Source organism: Hyperolius riggenbachi, chromosome 10 (assembly GCF_040937935.1).
Source record: "Hyperolius riggenbachi isolate aHypRig1 chromosome 10, aHypRig1.pri, whole genome shotgun sequence".
Taxonomy (NCBI): Eukaryota; Metazoa; Chordata; class Amphibia; order Anura; family Hyperoliidae; genus Hyperolius; species Hyperolius riggenbachi.
Window position 1 is genome coordinate 221,366,458 of NC_090655.1, and position 20,833 is coordinate 221,387,290.

The following is a 20,833-nucleotide window of genomic DNA, read 5'->3' on the forward strand; positions in this document are numbered from 1 at the left end:
AATTTTGGATAAATAAGATTGTTTCAAGCATGTGATGCTCCTTTAAAGGGAAACCCAGGTGAGAGGGAGATGGGGGCTGCCATATTTATTTCCTTTTAAACAATACCAGTTGCCTGACTGTCCTCCTTATCCTGTGTCTCTTATTCCTTTAGCCATGGGCCCTGAACAAGCATGCAGCAGATCAGGTACTCGGATTCAGGGTTTTGATTCAGACACTACTTATGGCAGATGATAAACAAGGCTAGCAGGGAACTGTCATTGTTTACAATGAAATAAATATGGCAACCTCCATATCCCCCTCACCTCGGGTTCCCTTTAAACTCACCTGGGGCAAGTAACAGGTGTGGAAAATGTAAAAATGACACCCGAAAGCAGATAAAAAGGAGAGAAGTTCGCTTAGTGTTTGCATTGTGTCTCTGTGTGCCACACTAAGCATGGACAACAGAAAGAGGAGAAGAGAATATACATTAAAAAGCACCCAGAAATGGATGGCAACAAAGTGCTGGAGAGTTCTGAAGTAGCCAGCAATGAGTCCAGATCTAAATCCCATTGAACACCTGTGGAGAGATCTTAAAGGGCAACCGATGAGAGAGGGATATGGAGGCTGCCAAATGTATTTCCTTTTAAGCAATACTAGTTCCCTGGCTATCCTGCTGATCCTTTGCCTCTATTACTTTTAGCCATAGACCCTGAACAAGCATATGCAGATCAGGTGTTTCTGACATTATTGTCAGATCTGACAAGATTAGCTGCATGCTTGTTTCTGGTGTTATTCAGATACTACTGCCGCCAAATAGATCAGCAGGATAGCTAGGCAACTGGTATTGTTTAAAAGGAAATAAAATATGACAGCCTCCATATTATTCTCACTACAGTTGTCCTTGCTGTTGAGAAAAGGCGCCCTTCCAATAAGAGAGACCTGGAGTAGTTTCCAAAGGAAGAGTGGTCCACAATTCTGGCTGAGAGGTGTGAGAAGCTTATTGCGGGTCATAGGAAATTCCTGATTTTAGATATTTTTTCCAGAGGGTGTGCAGCCAAATATTTTTAAGGGTGCCAATAATTTTGACCAGCCCATCTTTGGAGTATTCTGTGACACTGGGGTTAATTCATAAAGCATTACCGCAGCATCGAGCACTTAGGAAAATTCATAAAAGCTATCACCACATGAAAAGCAGAAATAACCGAGCGAGCAGCAAGGTAAATTACCGACTTGTGCGGTAAATACCTCAACACATGTCTGTAAATGGCAATTCATAAAGCCTACAACATGCTGTAAAGCCATGAAATAATACTGTCTGCTTTGAAGTGGTGAAAAGAGAAAAGCAGAAGCAGTGACTGACAGGAGCAGGGAGCCAATAGAAACCGAAAACAGGCTTCCCCCGAATACCTTAGGCTCTTTGGCCGGTGATCAGCAAAGCAATGCAAAAGCTCCCAGTGTGAACCAGCCCTCAGGCTCACCAACCCTTATGCTGGGCATACACGGACAGGGGGCTGATGGCTCGATTGATAAGATCCAACCTGTCCGATACCCCGCCGGATCGATACTGCGCTCGATACCGGCGGGCAGAACAATGGGAGAAACGAGCGGCTGATTAGCAGCCGCCCACGGGGACGAGCGGGGATCGATCCGAGGGGATGCGCCGGCATCGAGCCAGCGGCTCGATCCGGCGCATAATCTATGCCGTGTATGCCCGGCATTACAGAACTTCCATTTTACAGTCTTGGTCCCTTTTTCATCAATACATTTTTATTCAATATAATTGTGTTATATATATATTACAATCATATGCAGTGGCTTAGCTAAGGAGTTGTGGGCCCTGATGCAAGTTTTACAATGGGGCCCCCCAAGCACTCTATACATAACAATTGATACGGTGCACCAAAACCTGCCAATGGAAACTAGTGTCAGAGGTGCAAGAAGGGGATGGGGAACAGTTTGTTAATGATTACCATTATTCATAGTATCTATAGAAGTTGTTATTATTATGATCACAGGACCAATAGACAGCTAATACTGTAGTTGAGGGAGGGCCCTTCAGGGCCCCTCTGGCCCAAGGGCCCCATAGCTCCCAACTTGTACCGCCTACAGCTGATACAGAATACTGCTGCCAGACTGCTAACCAACCAACCCCGTCACTGCCACATAACGCCAGTCCTGCACTCCCTTCTCTGGCTACCTACAGAATGGATTATTAAGGGATTTAAATGTCAGTAGGCCATCTTAAATAGGAATTCAAGATGGCCTACTGACATTTAAATCCCTTAATAATCTGGGCCCTGGATACATTAAAGATATGTTGCAGCTGCGTAGCAACCCACGCATTCTCAGATCCACAGGTTCTAATAATCTAGTCATACCCAGAGTCCACTTGGAATCTTTTGGTCCCAGAGCCTTCTGTCATGCTGCCCCTACGTTTTGGAACTCCCTACCTCAACAGATCAGGACAGCTCCATCCCTGGACATGTTTAAATCCAAACTGAAAACCCACCTGTTCAGTTTGGCATTTGCAGAAATATAACTTTTGTTGTGTGAATACTTCATCCTACTACCAATTACTGAATCTGAGAGAGCCGAAGCGCTTTGAGTCCTATGGGAGAAAAGCGCTATAGAAATGTTATTGTATTGTAACTGTCCCTCTTTCGGAGGGACAGTCCCTCTTTGGAAGCCCTGTCCCTCTGTCCCTCCTCATTTGTCCCTCTTTCAGGACATTGTCCCTCTTTCTATGTAAATATATATATTTCTCTACTTAAAAATGTGTTTGCCTCTAAACTTCATTTCCATCCTTTAAATTGATATATTACTAATTTTAAAATGTTAATATAAAAGAAAATGAACCAGAATAGAAAATACCAGAGCGGTTTGAATTATAAAACAACATATTTTTCTTATGAAATCTTTATGGATTGCGTGACTAGGGGTGTGATTGGGGTGTGATCAGGGGTGTGGCAGAGGTGTGGCTAAAGTGTCCCTCTTTCTCATCTTAAAAAGTTGGGAGGTATGGGGCCCCAATGCAGTAGCTACCTCTGCACCCCCTATTGCTACGCTCCTAAGCATATGTACTTTTGCTATGTTTGTATTAGTTTTGTAAAGAATATGTAGTACGATTGTATTTGAGATATTTTGAGACATGGAATCTACTGGGCTGGTGTCATCTATGCAGAGATGTACAATACATGTTCCTTTTCTGAGTTTTGTTTATACGTTGTCATCATGGCATGTTTTGGGGCTATACTTATGGGTTGAAGAAGGCAAAATTGTATTTAGTCCTCAACAAGATGGCCTCTATTGCTATTTTGCAGTCCACAACAAGATGGCCTCCGTATTACACTTGGACCTCTAGTGGTTGGCTTCTTAAAGATGGCCGTCATTGTTTTGTTTCACCACCTTCACTAGAATGAGGTCTTTGCACTTCCTGTCCCACTTGTGCCCGGCATCAGGTTACTTCTACACATCCCCCAGCACAGGGTACACGGAGGGGCTCTATTACAGCTGCTGGTGGATAACAGGTAATTGCTGCAGTCATCACATAGAGAAGTATTTACTTACATTATGGCAGATTCTGTATTACACTTACCCCAGCTCAGGGATCAGGATCACTCATTGTACATATAGTAGCAGCACATATAGATACTGGTTGATTATCATATAAGATAGATAGATAGTTTGATATGCCTGGGCTGGTGTTATTTGCTGTCAGTATGTTAGATACAGATGGCAGATGTACATGTTACTTCTTGTATTTGCATATGGTCATTATGGCATGTTCATATGACTTGAAATGGTAATAATGGCTTCTGGCTTTAGGCACTTAATACTGACCGGAGGAGTCTGGAAAGACAGCGATGAAGCATGCTGTCTTTTGTGGAATAAACATTTAAATCATTTATAGTTGCCTTTTCATTTCATAGTAGAGAAGTCCATCTCTCACCTTCCCTTTAAAGGACATCTGAAGTGAGAGGGATATGGAGGCTGACATTGATACCCTTTTAAACAATACCCTTTGCCTGGCAGCCCTGCTGATCTATTTGGCTGCTGTAGTGTCTGAATAACACCAGAAACAAGCATGCAGCTAATCTTGTCAGATCTGACTATAATGTTAGAAACACCTGATCTGCATATGCTTATTCAGGGTCTATGGCTAAAAGTATTAGAGGCAGATGATCAGCAGGACAGCAAAGAAACTGGTATTGCCTAAAAGGAAATAAATATGGCAGCCTCCATATCCCTCTCACTACCACTATCCCTTAAAGGGGTTCTTTCGCGAAAAAAGTAGGCAGTTAAAAAAATGTGACAGATGACAGGTTTTGGGCCAGTCCATCTTTTTAAGGGGGATTCTCAGGGCTTTCTTTGTTTTCAACAGCATTTCCTGAACAACAGTTTAACTGCCAAAATAGCAAGATACCAGCCGGCCTCCCTAATCACTTGCACACTATCATGTCAGTTAAATTTTGCAACTGTTGTTCAGGAAATGCTGTTGAAAACAAAGAAAGCCCTGAGAATCCCCCTTAAAAAGATGGACTGGCCCAAAACCTGTCATCTGTCACATTTTTTAACTGCCTACTTTAAACTGTACCCACCCCCTCACGTATGCGCGCATACTTCACATGACCTCCTGATGCGCATCCAGTCTGCTAGTATCACCACTCGCCTGGTTTACCTGCTGCCGTTATAGAGATCATAGCCCCAGCAGAAGCAACAGGCCCCCTTTGTATGAGAATAGGGTGCTTCTCCCCTGCTTTGGACCAAGCATTGGTTGCAGCGGCGGTAGAACCTAATGTGATGGCAGCAGGTCTTGACCCCCGTCCCACGCAACGCACGCATGCCTGTGATGCGCACGAACGCCTGTGACGCATGCATGAACCTATACGCCCGCCTCCCTACACTCATACTCCTGATGCAGGGACGCGTTTTATTATACGGTATAGGATTATTATAATGCTGTTATAGTGCTCTTGTATTGTCTTGAATCAGCATAGATTATTATTTTTTGTTGTTCTTTTAGGTGTTATTACTGTTATCAACAGGACCGCATTTGTAAGAGATTCACATGAAAGACAAGTTGCAGTGAAGATGAATGACCTTGTTGTAGGTCATCTGAACAAATTGCCAAAAATGAGGACTGACAGGAGTTATGTGACTAAACAGATATTACAGCTTACCTTGGAAATCATCTACCTGTTGACTGGAGAGGTGAGGAGTGCCACATGACATCACTCTTATATCAGTAAAATGAGAGGCATGACTGGACTGGTGAGGAGGATTCTGGGAGTGTCACATGACATCACTCCTATCTCTATTGGGTCTCTTCCATATGGGCATCTGAAGGCAGTGAATTCACCACCGCTCAGCTGTTGGGTGCTTGGTATCTGTGGTGGATAGGTGCCCCCCATGGAGTCACATGTTAGCGTGGTTGCAGTCATGCTCAGACACGACATGTCACGGTACTCTGTCGCCAGGTAACGCCTCTGACATGCGTGGTGTAACAAACCCTGCCATTCTACTGCATTTTAATTGCACCAGAATGGCATACGTGGTGGTAGGCAGAACACTGAATTGCCCGGGCAAGCGCACAGTTCAGCCTTCTGTCAGAAAAATTCCTTGAGGGCGATATATGAAAGGATGAGATAAACATGTGTATGTACAGTACAGAACATATTAATAACCAGGGTGTTACTTGTTTTATTTTTCTACCTGAAAGAGTTAATTTGCAGGCATGAAAGTGACAGCTTGTCTTGTCGGTAATATGGTATACATCACTGATAAGCAAATTACATCAATAAAAGTTTTCCTGGCAGAATACAACTTCTGAGGGCAGGGAGAGCAAAAATACATGAACTATTTTCCTTTTTCTAAAAGCGCATACATCCGCCGAGCGGATTAGTCAAAATTAGCCTTCCGACAGACTGTACACATGGGGGACTGTACACATGGGGAAACTGTCGTCAGAATGGCCACCCCACGGGCGGGTCTGAAGACCCGTCGTTTGAAGAGATCAGGCGTGTGTACGCACCTTAACTCTGGGACACTTAATAGGCTCCCCACTTTAATAAAACACAGACCTGATTGGAGAGGTGAGGAGGCTTCTGGGAGCGTCACATGACCTCAATCTAATCTCTTTATAAAACACAGACCTGACTGGAGAGGTGGGAAGGATTCTGGGAGCGTCACATGACCTCAATCTAATCTCTTTATAAAACACAGACCTGACTGGAGAGGTGAGGAGGATTCTGGGTTTGTAAACCATGTTTCTATGATGGATTTTATCTTAATTTACAGGAATATGGACCGCTAAAGAAAAAGCCCAGTACTTCACAGTCTACATCCCTGATAGCTGAGAGATGGAATGACAGGAAAATTTTATCAGTCACCAGCAAGATCATAGATCTACTGACAGGAGAGGTGAGCACTAGTGAATATTATGGGGCATTATCTACTGACACAGGCCTGTGTGCAGATGGTATCTGCATTAAGCTCAGTTCACACTTAAATGGATGCATAATGGCACAGTAACGCGCATGTTTGCGCCTTGTCCACACTGCCTGTCGTTTTACATCGGGTCCATTCGTGTCGCCACCCATCCACTTTCCCGCCACTTGGTCCACTACAAGGGAATAGCCAGTATTATCAGATCAGTGCCCAGCAGAAGCATGGAGCTCTACACTGGATTGCAAGAGACCAATGGGAATCCTCACTTTCACTGGGGAGGATTCTCATTAGTCCATCAAGGAACCAATGAAAACCCTCCCTAGGATCGAATCAAATGAGAAGCACCATGCTTCTGCCGGTCACTAATCTCTAATTCCCTTGCATGTGGACCAAGCAGTAGTGGAACCAAATCCACGGGACAGGTGAACCCATGCTTTGCATGCAGCATCCAGCCTAGTGAGACCGTTCTCATAGGCTTCCTTTCCGTCTGTGCCCAGGTGTGTGCGGGGAAATCACGAGTAGGCTGCGGAAAAATGTAGCAAGTTGGGACCTTGAGTTCCAGACAGTTGCATTTGCGTGATAACATAACAGTTCACCTCCTGTTTTTGCATTTCCCTGGAAACCAGAGATGTGGCATTTTTTTTCCTGAGTGTGAACAGAGCCTACGTGTGTGTGTGTGTGTGTGTGTGTGTGTGTGTGTGTGTGTGGGGTGTGTGTGTGTGTGTGTATCAGGTTCGTACAAGGTGTCAGGATGTCTCTTTTATCTTCAAGGAGGAGTGGGAGTATTTAGAAGGACACAAGGATCAATACAAGGATGAGAAGATGGAGAAACCGCTGATCCTTCCATCACCTGGTAAAAAAAATACTTCTATTTATTTTATACAATTTATTATAAAAATGTGTTTTGATTTTATGTCTTTTTCTCATTCTCAGATCCACATCAAGCGAATAAACAATCTGAAGAAGGTATCACGAGAGTTCCCAGAGAAGACCAAAAGACAAAATTACCAACGCAAAACACAACACCTAAGCTTGGTTTGGACAATTCTTTGAAAGAAGAATTTGTTACTGACGTTGATATTTCCACACCTCCTGGTCTTACACAGAGTCCAGCCACTCATATTAAGGAGGAATTGTCCGATAATGATGATGATGTCATAATCACCAAGATCTTGATATCCACAGAAAGCTCCTCAACAGAATATCATTCCAAAAAACACTGCAAATTGGTTGGGGATAAAAAACATGAGAACATCACAAAGACTCATAATGGTTTCTACAACAACTGTGCTTCTTCAGCTTTAGAAAAAAGAAATAGGACCTTTGAATGTTTACTGTGTCAAAAGTGTTTCATGAGTTCCTCAGAACTTTCTGAACATCAACTGACCCATGCAGAGACACGGACCTTTATTTGTTCGGTCTGTGGTAAGGGTTTTGCTACTGAAGCAGCTCTGGCTGACCATTTAGTAAGCCACATTAACACTCGAACTGCTACAGTGTGTCCCCGTGATGTTCCTCTTCAACAGAACTCTGTACTGTATTCCCATCTCACCGAAAATGAACCCTTTCAATGTCAGTGGTGTGAAGAAACTTTCGGGAGCAAGCTGGAACTGTCCACCCACCAGCTTGACCATTTCAAGAAACCATTCACGTGTACAGAGTGCAAGAGGAGCTTCCTCAGCAAGTCAGGCTTGGTGACCCATCAGAAAACCCACGTAGTTCAGAAACAGTATGACTGTCCCACTTGCGGGAAGGCCTTTCTGTCCAGATCCAATCTTCAACTGCACCAGGAAGTCCATGCAGAGAGTAGACCAAGTTTAGGTTCTGAAACTGAGGCAAAGCTTGATGTAGACTCAGGGATCATTGTGCATCAGGTGGATGAGTTATTTCCTTGCGTGGAATGTGGAGATATTTTTGATAGTAGCAGCAGCCTTTTGCAGCACCAGCAAAGCCATTCTGTGGACAACCCTTATGTTTGTTTGGAGTGTGGCAAGGGTTTTAACCGGAAGTCAAGCCTGACTTTGCACCGCAGGGTCATCCACCAAGGTGACGTCTGTTTCTCCTGCCCTGATTGTGGGAAAGGTTTCAGCTGTCACTCGGAGCTGGTCCGACATATTCGAGTTCACACTGGGGAACAACCTTACTCCTGTTCTCAGTGTGGGAAGTCTTTCTCCTTTAAATCAGCCCTGGTTCGCCACCAGAGGATTCACAGCGGTAACAGACCTCATTCTTGTTCTGTCTGTGGCAAAGGTTTTTCCTGCAACTCAGCTCTTCAGCGACATCGAACCATCCACATGAAAGACAACTTTTTGTTTTGAAATTTACTCCATGATGGAAAAGGCTACAAGATACAACCTCTCTTACTTTCTGTAGTGTTCATGCCCGTTTAGCCTCTACAACCCTTGGCTGAAGTTTTGTTTCTGGACTCCACGTTTGGACACCACTCCTTGTTATGAGAAGGTCCAAACGGAGAGAGAGAAAAGCTCAGGGTAAGAGTGATGATTGGTGGTTCTTGCTGACATCTGCCACTTGGTTATTTGGCTATTTCATTGTCCATCCAGGAGAAAGAGGTGAAAAGAACGAAAATCTGCTGCAACTCCCTGGCATGCAGGAGGAATCAAAAGCTCTTCCTATTGGCCAGTTGTTGAGGGTGAGATGGCTATCCCCACCCTTTTCATTTAGAAGGACAGGCTGGGATGGTGTTCACTGAAGCAGATAGCTATAGTGCAGTTATGAACTTACTGTGTGCCTGGCTTACTGTCAGTCTCCTAAACTGGCAAACACACTGGGGGGATATATTAAAACCTCCCCGTGGAAATGACCCATGCCTGGCTATTATCGAACCATTGACGGGCCTGATGAAGTGTTACTGAATTGGAATTTGTGCAGCTGCATGTTATCAAGCACATCACCTGCCAGGTTTGCAGCTTTGCTTATGTTCTCCACATTGGGAGCGTCGTTTATAATTCATACGCATTGTGGCCATGTTACTCTGCCCATTTTCACATTGTTAAAAAGTAATGTTTCTTGCGCTTAGCAAAAACTGTCCTGGCCTTTTAATCAAAGTTATCCACTCCAGGCTCTGCTCCCACTGCTGGGTGGTGCCAGTCATCTGGTTATAAAAAAACACAAAGGGAGAATGGGGTGCTCCAATGGTGCGTTAACTTCTTTTTTAATATCAGTGACGCGCAATAAAAGTTACACTTACACTATCCGTGCAAGTAATGCACGTGTATGAGGCCACCAGCGAGTCCTCTCCTACTCCTGAGCCTGGACAGGGCTAGCAGGGACCGTGCATGTTGGTGGAGGGTTCGGGTCTGACCTGAAGAAGGCGTGGCTAAACCCCGAAACGGGTTGTGACGTCAGACAGCTTGCCGTGAGGAGACCTAGCCAGCGGTTGTCCCCTTGAACCCCCCACCAACTTGCACGGTCCCTGCTAGCACTGGCCAGGCTCAGGAGTTGGAGAGGACTCGCTGGCGGCCTCATACACGTGCATTACTTGCACGGATAGTGTAAGTATAACTTTTATTGTGTGTTATTGATATTAAAGAAGTTAACGCACCATTGGAGCACTCCATTCTCCCATTGCGTTTTCACATTGTTGCCTGGCCTCAGTACTGGCGCAAAAGCCAGGTGATGATGTCATCAGGATATCGGCAGAGAACAGGAGAGTGGCTGGCTATGGTGGATGTAGGTGTGGTAGGTGATAGTCTATAACTTTTTAGAAAAAAATAAAAAAGATCATTTTTGAGTTTTCAAGAACAAGAAAACTAAACAAAGAAATCCAGAGACATGAGATGACATATCAGATAGCAAATGTACCATAAATTACAAGAACTTTCTAGCACAGAATATTCAACTTAAAGCAGAACTGAACTCAGAACTTCCTCTCTGCACTAGAAGATACGCAACAGGATAATAACCTTTAAAGAAAAACATTTCTTAGTTACAGCTGATACAAATCCTGCAATAAATCTGCTCTGTTTCTTCTTCCTGCTTTTATGGAAGCAGACATATTGTTAACATCCTGTGCTTTCAAATGAGCTTTTCTGCCGTGACAGTCAGCTGACACAGGGTAGGGATCAAATTACAACTTGTGGTTAGACACAGATGAGGGGGAATTAGAGAGGCTAAATTTTCTAAATACATGTTGGATACATGTCTCTGTTTTCCTTCTATCCTGTGCAAGAGTTCAGATCCACTCTAGGAGAATACAGGAGATCACTGCAGATCATAATAACATACTTGTGTGTAGAAATCAATACCATAAAGGTGTCAGCGGTTAGTTCAGAGTTGTAGGTCCTGAACCTCATGGCATTAATATTGAGTTGAGGAATAATTACATCAGATGATTCACACTTTCCATACCTTATCAGATTTGTCGCTTCTTCAGAGGCAGTAGAGACAGTTGGTTCTACTGCCTCTGAAGAAGCGACGAGTTTGTGAAACAGCTGTCAGGCGTTCCTTCACCCCTCGCTGTTTGCATCTACCCATACCCCAATATAGGGCTCTTAACGGAGCAGTGCCTTCGCTCTATTTTCTTTTCATGCTGAAATTATCTATGGAAGAGCACACTTGCTGTGACCCCAATGGTTCCTGTGGTCTCCTCGTAGGTGCATTTGGTGCCGGTAACACGGTCTCTCCCTTGCATGAGACCTAGATTGATATGTGAGCTTACAGAGAGATAAGTTGGAGTTTACCATATTAATCCAGTCGCTGAGAGCAGGAGGGGAGCTCTGCCTCCATTTTACCTAGCATAATATAATATAATACTAATTAGTACCTTTTTAGATTAGCCACAAGCCATATCTCCCAGGATGCCCTGCATGCAGACTTTAAAGAGAACCTGAGGTGGTTCTTGGGGAGAGGCAGGTCGGACACAGAGGCGTGTTCCATACCTCATGATATGCCTCTGTGTCCCCACACCGCCGCCCTCTGCCCCCCCACCGCCATGCTATAGCCCCCCCCCAAGATTAGTGACAATATTTGTTGCTGTCTCTGAGGTAAACACGGGAGAGGGATTCCCTGTTCAAAACGCCTGCCAGGGGCATTCCTGCATGGTTTCCTGAGCTGTCATTGGGAAGCTCTCTCTCCCTGCCGCTCCCCCGCCTCCATGCACACTGTGGGAGACACACAGTCTCTCCTTGCAGCGTCGTGACCCCGAGGTCACAAAAGTGAAAGTGGGCCAGTGCGGACCACGGAAGCAGCGTTTTTTTTGCAGCTACCTGATCCGCTCAGCGGATTATATGCTATTTTACTTTTTTCATTTTATGAGCTCACCTCGGGCTCTTTAATGGACAACACCACCGGAAGATTGTTTAGAGTAAATAAAATGAACTACGGATTTCCAGTAGTTTTGCACTTCCTGCATTTGGCATTTAAAGGGAACCAGACACTAAGCACCCTTGTGTATTTTACCATATATATCAGTAAGAACATTAGAGAAAACACTTACCATGCTCTCTGTTTCATTCTCACTGCTAAAAGTGTCTGTTATCAGCTGTGATAAGAATCCCGGACTGAGCATTCAGTCTGGCTTTGCAGGGAATAATTATAGCTGAGTCATTATAGCAGAGCCACAAGTGGGCAGGCTTGGGCTTGAAAAGACACCAGAAAAGACAGACTCCGCTATAATCAATCCGTAGCAAAGCCAGACTGAATGCTCAGTCGAGGATTCTTATCAGAGGTGATAACAGTCAGATTAAACAGAGAACAATGAAACAAAGAGCAGATTAGGTGTTTACTGTCATGTTCCCACTGATTTATAAGGTAACATACAAGAGGGTGCTTCATCTCCTGGTCCTCTTTAAAGCATGAGCCATTATTGATGTTTCCTATCAGGAGGCTGTAGCTTAGATTTCCAAGCCAGGAAGTCCAGCCGAACTCTGGCCCTCAGAGGCATGAGGGAACCTTATTACAGCAAATACTCCATTATCCAGAATGCAGGCATCTGGAAGTCTCAACTTACAGGCATGCCTGAAGGGAAAAACTGGGGCAGAACTTGCCTATCCTAACTCACCGATCCTGCAAGTGCCGTCTTCTACGCATCCTGCAGCTCCCAGTGGCTTTCCGACATTCATGCGTGGCTCCTGGTGTGGCACCTGACCTGATGCGGGTCAGGTGATATGCTGGAATCGTAGGAAACCGGAAAGCTGCTGGGAGCTGCAGGAAGTATAGAAGACGGTGCCCAGAGGATCAATAGTTGCTTCTGCTGCACTGGGGGGGATGGTTAGTGCTATTTTGGCCGGATATGTGTGCTTGCTGGTCAAGCAACCGGCAAGCGCACATATCCAGCATCAGGAGCACTGGAAGAGGAGGGACCATCACATTAGTGCTAATATAGAAGCTAATTGTTTTTGTGCTGGCAACTTTTAGGGTGTTTTGATGCAGAGAAAAGAAGGGTTGTATGCTCTTACTTTTTTCACTGCCACTTTGAACAACTCCTCCCATTTATACTTCTAAGAACATTTCTGGTGCAGAAGATGTGCAAGGGCTAAATTCTTACATATTGGGACTTCACAGCTTTCAGTGTGGACAACAGGGCTGTAGAGTCTATACAAAAATCCTCGGACTCCTCAGTTTATGAAACCACCGACTCTAACTGCGGGTACTCAAAATTGCTCCGACTCCTCCACCCCGACTCCTTAGTCTAATACTTACCAGAACTGTGGAGTTGGTGCAAAAACCAACTGACACCGCCTCGTCGGTTTATGAAACCTCCAAGTCCAGGTACTAAAAAATTGCTCCAACCTCGACTCCGATTCCACAGCTCTGGTGGCTACTTTGCACTCCAGTAACCTACAGGGCATTGTTTTTATTATATTTTGTAGTTCTTGCCCAAAACCTGCTGTATACAGACCAACCCTCATAGATGACTTAACAGAGCAGCATCTGAGGCTGAGGGAGGGAGTTCTCACTCCACAAAGAAGTCAGTGGAGAGCTGCAGGAGAGGAAGATGCACTCCCTAGTTGCCTGGACAGCAAATGGACCTTGTGACACATGATCACAGCTGTGGTGCCCAGCTAGCACCGGCAGCATGGCAGCAGAAACATGGAAGCTGCAAACTGACTTGCAGAGTGGATGGCAACTGCTCATTTTATACCGATCAACTGACAGGGACCAACAAGGAGAGCTAAGGAAGAGTGGGGGGCCTCAGCATCTGCCTTTGCTGCCTTGTAGATAATCTGGTTCTGATCGGAAGGAAGCTGGCAGCCTAGGTGCATTAGCCCCGCGTGCACAGCCCATGCCAATACCAGGACCAGTACTACAGAATACCAAGATAGCTCCTGGTGACCCAGAATTTCAGTCTGTTTTAGCCCCTTATTATTCTCTGACCTATTTCTGTGATACTGAATTTATAGAGGACACAGACAGGAAGTGAGGGATATCTCTTGGAGGACACAGACAGGAAGTGAGGGATATCTCTTGGGGGACACAGCCATGAAATCTCAAAAGAAGGTTGAAGTGGTTTCCACACTATGCAAATTCACAACAAACTGTGTTCCTGGGGGGCTTCTGCATTCAGCGACGCCCATTGGTTGTTGCATTCAGTGATGCCCATTGGTTGTTGCATTCAGTGATGCCCATTGGTTGTTGCATTCAGTGATGCCCATTGGTTGTTGCATTCAGTGATGCCCATTGGTTGTTGCATTCAGCGACGCCCATTGGTTGTTACATTCAGCGATTCCCATTGGTTGTCAGCTGAGGCTCGTGTACATTGTAGCTGGAGGAGGGTGGACTCGTTAGGAGCTCCTGTATACCCAGAACTATGTGGGTTATGGGGATTTCTTTGGGGTGTGCTTATTAAAGTGGAACTAAACTCAGAATTTCCTCTCTGCTCTTAAAGATTAGCCACAGCATGATAATCTTTATGGGGGAAAAATATTTTTTAACTTGGTTGCATTTTATAGGGAACACTGAAAGGGTTAAGCCTCAATGTTTTTACTGTATGAGGGAAGCCTAGGCAGAGCTTTCCTGCAGTCTATTCACAGCTGCTGATAAGAACTAATTAGACAATTTGATCTGGCAAAACATACAGTGCAGTGAATGTCTTCAGCAACTATATGTGGACTAAAGACTTTTCATTGTGTGCTGTGCAAGAGTTCGGGTCCCCTTTAATGACTTCCTGCTAAACCACATGGACACCATGGAACCTTATAACCTTAACCCTGAGAGACTGCCATGTATGATGCTAACATAGGGCATGTTTGTGCCTACTAATACCTTTTCTTGTAATGACACCATGATGCACTTTTACAATAACATCTTAGTTTTCAGCCCAAGTGCAAACAAGTGACTGAAACATTTACTGGTATATGAACCTTACCAGGTCTCCCAGTCTATCAAACACACTTTAGCTGTAACAATACAGCTACAGTAAATGCTTGTAGTGATTGATAATCAGTCCGGTCACATGATTACAGCCCCCCCTCTTCCAACTTTTATATTCCATCAATGCTACCGAGGAAGAGGAACTGTGCGCAGCCTATAGGCAGGCCCTGCACTTCAGTCTGGGAATGAGGTGGGGTATTCTGACTGCTGCATGCTGTCAGTCACAACACTGGCCTATGGGTGGAACTGCCAAGCTCTAGCTCGTAAGGAACCACCCACCGCTCTCTAGAGACCTATCCAGCTTAGCAACTTACCAGCAGTGAGCCTGACACCACTGTACTGATTACAGCTGTCAGATGTCTGGTATTGTGGATCAGGTAGCAGTTTGGACCAGTGAGGCGTGGGAATATTTTTAGTGGTATTCCTATTTTTATCAGTTTCTGCCTGGTTATCTCTAGGCCACATCCAAAGTCTAATAGCTTAGTAGGCAGAGTACCTAAATGTTACCTTTTATTGATTCTACAGCTAAAAACCGTGGTTTGAAAATGTGGTCACCTTTGCTGAATGGAGATTAGTGTTGGTTTGTGGCTTAGCATCATCACGTGCTGCAAGGGGGCGGGGCATGGACAGAAATGTTTGGTAAAATCACAGCTTGCAGCTCTGAAGTCTGTGCTGCAGGAAGTGGCTGTGGGAAAGTGGCTTCTGACTATATTAAACAAGCTCTGCTTCTGCATGCATCTATCCCTGAGCTTTTTCAACAAAGGGTCTAATGTGTTGTGCAGCTGAGCTCGCCCTCTAGTGGTCGGAGAACTGTGCGTGAAATCTGGTCAAAATGTGAACGTGGATGTATTTTTAGAACAATTTAACACAAAATAAAGGATTAGAAAATAGTTTTTTTTTTTTACTAGCGATGGTCAGAGTAATAATAATCCCTAACTGATGCAAGATTATGCAAATTAATGCAATTAATAATGGACCAAATTCCACCTCAGCGGGATTTGTTTGGTCCATTTATAAGCTACAAATATTTGCATAATCCAGCAAAATTTCGGAATTAATTGCATCTCATTGACCATGCCTAATTGTTACCTCTTTAATGCCTCTTTTCCATGGACTGTTGATAGGCAGTGAAATGCCTCTCAAACTCTCACAACTGCTCACTGCTGCCTGGTAACTGCTTGTTGCTGCCTTGTAACTGCTCACTGCTACCTGATAACTGCTTGCTGAGCTCACAGCTCAACAGCCCGTGGAAAAGACGCACACCAAGAGCGGTTCCGAGTGGAATGGACTGGTGCACACCAGAGTGGCTCGTTTTACCCCAAACGCAAATCCGGGTCCTACAGCATTTTTGGGATTTCTGAGGCGTTTCTGCCTCAATGTAAAGTATAGGAGTGGAAAACCGATCTGAAAAACGCTAGATCAGAGCGGTTTTCCAAGCGTTTTTGTTACAGTAGCTGTTCAGATACAGCTGTATTGTAACAAAAATCTCTCTAAACATGCCTAGAATGACTCTGAAAAACCTCTTCAAAAACCGATATCGTTTACGAATCCGCTTGCGGTTTTTGGCGTGCACCAGCCTAAAAGTAAGCTATGCCCACTATTTGTCTCCAATCTCTCTAACTACCTCATTTTTCTTTGTGAGGACACCTTCCCCTCTTTGTACACACAACTTTAGCTACTGCTTGTGATGGCATTTTATTCTCATTTTTATCCCTGTTTACAGTGGCTTGCAAAAGTATTCGGCCCCCATGAAGTTTTCCACATTTTGTCACATTACTGCCACAAACATGAATCAATTTTATTGGAATTCCACATGAAAGACCAATACAAAGTGGTGTACACATGAGAAGTGGAACGAAAATCATTTGATCTGAGTGCAGTCAGTTGCCTATAGACATTGCATGATGAGTGCTAATGACTAAATAGAGTGCACCTGTGTGTAATCTAATGTCAGTACGAATACAGCTGCTCTGTGAGGGCCTCAGAGGTTGTCTAAGAGAATATTGGGAGCAACAACACCGTGAAGTCCAAAGAACACACAAGACAGGTCAGGGATCAAGTTATTGAGAAATTTAAAGCAGGCTTAGGCTACAAAAAGATTTCCAAAGCCTTGAACATCCCAAGGAGCACTGTTCAAGTGATCATTCAGAAATGGAAGGAGTATGGCACAACTGTAAACCTACCAAGACAAGGCCGTCCACCTAAACTCACAGGCCGAACAAAGAGAGCGCTGATCAGAAATGCAGTCAAGAGGCCCATGGTGACTCTGGACGAGCTGCAGAGATCTACTGCTCAACTATTAGTCATGCACTGTACAAAGTTGGCCTTTATGGAAGAGTGGCAAGAAGAAAGGCATTGTTAACAGAAAGCATAAGAAGTCCCATTTGCAGTTTGCCACAAGCCATGTGGGGGACACAGCAACCATGTGGAAGAAGGTGCTCTGGTCAGATGAGACCAAAATGGAACTTTTTGGCCAAAATGCAAAACGCTAAGTGTGGCAGAAAACTAACACTGCACATCACTCTGAACACACCATCCCCACTGTCAAATATGGTGGTGGCAGCATCATGCTCGGGGGGTGCATCTCTTCAGCAGGGACAGGGAAGCTGGTCAGAGTTGATGGGAAGATGGATGGAGCCAAATACAGGGCAAACTTGGAAGAAAATCTCTTGGAGATGACAAAAGACTTCAGACTGGGGCGGAGGTTCACCTTCCAGCAGGACAATGACCCTAAACCTAAAGCCAGGGCAACAATGGAATGGTTTAAAACAAAACATATCTATGTGTTAGAATGGCCCAGTCAAAGTCCAGCTCTAAATACAATCGAGAATCTGTGGCAAGATCTGAAAACTGCTGTTCACAAATGCTGTCCATCTAATCTGACTGAGCTGGAGCTGTTTTGCAAAGAAGAATGGGCAAGGATTTCAGTCTCTAGATGTGCAAAGCTGGTAGAGACATACCCTAAAAGACTGGCTGCTGTAATTGCAGCAAAAGGTGGTTCTACAAAGTATTGACTCAGGGGGCCGAATAATTATGCACACCCCACTTTGCAATTATTTATTTGTAAAAAAATGTTTGGAATGATGTATGATTTTCAATCGCCTTCTCACGTGTACACCACTTTGTATTGGTCTTTCACGTGGAATTCCAATAAAATTGATGCATGTTTGTGGCAGTAATGTGACAAAATGTGGAAAACTTCAAGGGGGCCAAATACTTTTGCAACACACTGTATAATACTGTTTTAATCCCGTTTTTATAGAGACACTATGGCATAAATAAGGCTGTTTCAATATCCCCAGCCGTTATTTAAAGGAAATCTAAAGAGAGAAAAAAGCAGTATAACTTACTCTTTTTGTTTTGCAGCTCCCTGGAGTCATCCTGTGCCTTCCTTCCGAGACCCCCCTCAAAGCATCAAGCCACACGCCTTCTCAATGCGTCCCAATATGGGAAAATCGCTACTGCGCAGAATGCTCCCAGCAATGGGATCAGTGTGTGCACAACTTGGGGTCACGCATGCATAGTAGCATTCAACTGGCCACGACCGGCTTTGAGGGTTTGCCGCTGCTCAATGTAGGTGTTGAAAGGACTGCGCTGGCACAGGATGACTCCAGTGGGCTGCAAGAAGACCCAGGCAAGTTTAAAGAGCAACTATCAAAGAATCTGTCCTTCTATAAACCCCACATACCTATAGAGCATTTAGCCAGCAACACTAGAGAGTTTTTCAGAAGTCTCTCATCACAGTCTGTGTGAAAAAAATGCCTTGTTTACCAGATGTTTGTAACAATTAGTGTCGGCGTGAGGCTAGAGCTGTACCATGTAGCTTGGTTCCACTTCTCTGTCTCTATTCACAGAGGAATGAATTAATGTTTGTTTCTGCCCTGCCTGCTTTTTCACAGATTATTTGTGAACAGCTGAGGGATTTTTAGATACAGGGGAGGATCTACTATTTCCTTACTTGGATGCTCCCCCCACCACCACCACCATTCAGAATGAGCTATTCCTGGCTGTAAACTGTTTACTTTAGATTGCTAGGCAGAAAGAGAGGCGCTCAAACCTATTGCTTGACCCCCTGAGTTGTGCTCCAATTTTTGCCTGAAGAAGCAGGGTCACGCCCGCGAAACGCATTGCATTTGTGGAGTTGAATAAATTATTTGTCATTTCTGTTTTATCAAGACTTTTCTTTTTTTGTAAGAGGGAGGTGAGTCCACCTTAACATCCCCCTCTGCTTTTAAGCGGTTTTTAAAACATTTTACTCTACTCTGGCGCCTCTGTATACTAAGTTTTTGCTGATAGGTAGAAAGAGAGAGAGAGAGAGAGAGAGACACAGGGCTGTAGCAGATGATTAGTTACACACATTTGAAGTTTTATTTCTGCTATCATCGTGAACACATTCCAGTCACAGTATTACAGCCAATGAAGATTGTTTCTGTATGCTGGATGTGCTGGACACAGTCCATAGTAATGCCCACAGTGAAAACTGTTCTCTGTAAATGTCATATTTTATTCACATAAAACATAAAAAGATGGGAAAAAAGCCTTTGTATTGCTATTTGTTAGTAATTACTGGAAATATATGTGGCTTTTAGAATTTTAGTTAACTTTGATAGTGGTCCTTTAAGCTGCTTTTTTTTTTTTTTTTCTTTTATTGCTTTTTTTGTTCATTCCCTTAAAAGTGAAACTATAGGGAAAACATTTCCCCATTTAGATACTTCCGTAGAGTAAAGCCTTTGGAGTCTGGATAATCCAGAGGGTTCCCCGCCCCCCTCGCCTCCACAGATCCCACCCTGGACCCCCAGACCTCGTAGGCGAGGACTTGTGGAGGGATGTGTGCGGCCGCGCTCCTGTCTGTGAATGAGGGCTCCTGCACTGCGCAAGCGCTGGACTCGTACCTGCACAGTAACAGTCGCTTGGGCCGGATTTTTCTGCTGAGCCTGAGTTACTCTGTGCTGCTGTGCAGGTGCAAGGCGACTGTCACAGAGAGGAGCGTGGAGACAGGAGATAATGCCAGAGGGTCCCAGTGCTCGATCAGTGGTCTCGAAGAGGATGTTGGAAGCCTCTGGTGAATTGACGTTCTTTAGTGAATCCACCTCAAGGGTCCTAATGTACTAACGAAGACATCTTCAGAGATCTCTGAACATCTCCTGAAGGTATGTCGGGAATTATTCAGCAAACCAGCACTCAGCCCTTCCGTTGGATCATACTGGAACATAGTGAGGGTTGCTAGAAGGTTTATATGCATGTGATCTCATGCTACTTGTATGTTTAGGAAACTGACTGCCTTGGATTTATAAGAAGCAGCTCTTGTGGGTGCTGCATGCAACTGCAATCACTCATCCACATGTACCTCTCAGCCACCCTATGATACTGATCATACCAAGCCAACTGGCAGGCAGCTGTTTTAGGCTTAGGTTGGCCTTCATTAGAGCAAGGCTTGGCTGAGGAGAACATGGAAAAATGGGCACAACCCTCTACCTAACCTTTAAAGTGTACCAGAAATTAAAATAACGAAAGATTTGATACTTACCCGCGGTCTGCCCTTCAGCCACAATCAGCCCCGGTAACAGCTCAGTCGCGTCCAGTCTGGGTCTTCTGCGCATGCACGGGAGACTTACCAAAGCATCTCCAGCAGCAATAGGGAGCCTGATCACTGAGTTTATTGGAAACACAAAAAAAAAAATGAACAGCAACTCCTTTTAAAACATTTAACCACACAAGTACTCTAACACCTAAGAATAAGTACGGTAATGCATAAGCACAGTAACACTTCAAAAGAGGACATTATTTTTGCTTTAGAATCAGACAACAGGGGGGACATGTGAAAATGAACATGTTTAATCACATAGAGGCTGCTAGAATGTCTGTCAGAACACACTTCTGAAATGACAGGTCCTTTGGTAGGATGAGTTTGTTGCTATAAATATGTACTGTACAGTAATTCTCAGGACTGCTCCATAGAATAAACTGGATTTCATGTTGTGGAAAATAAAATTCATTTTGTGCTTTTTCTGGTTGTGTTTTTCTTTATGGTGTATACCGGTGCCAGCACAGAACAGTCTTATTATCTGTCTTGCC

At 44.4% G+C, this 20,833-nt stretch overlaps 1 protein-coding gene across 1 annotated transcript; it reads left to right on the forward strand.

Moving 5' to 3' along the window:
• The first annotated feature begins 3,395 nt into the window (after positions 1 to 3,395).
• LOC137536834 (zinc finger protein ZFP2-like) lies at positions 3,396 to 9,581 on the forward strand. Its single transcript, XM_068259024.1, has 5 exons — positions 3,396 to 3,507; positions 5,004 to 5,191; positions 6,278 to 6,400; positions 7,199 to 7,280; positions 7,361 to 9,581. Exons 1-5 carry the CDS (start codon positions 3,396 to 3,398, stop codon positions 8,743 to 8,745), a joined length of 1,890 nt encoding a protein of 629 aa, XP_068115125.1. The 3' UTR covers positions 8,746 to 9,581.
• Positions 9,582 to 20,833: the final 11,252 nt, after the last annotated feature.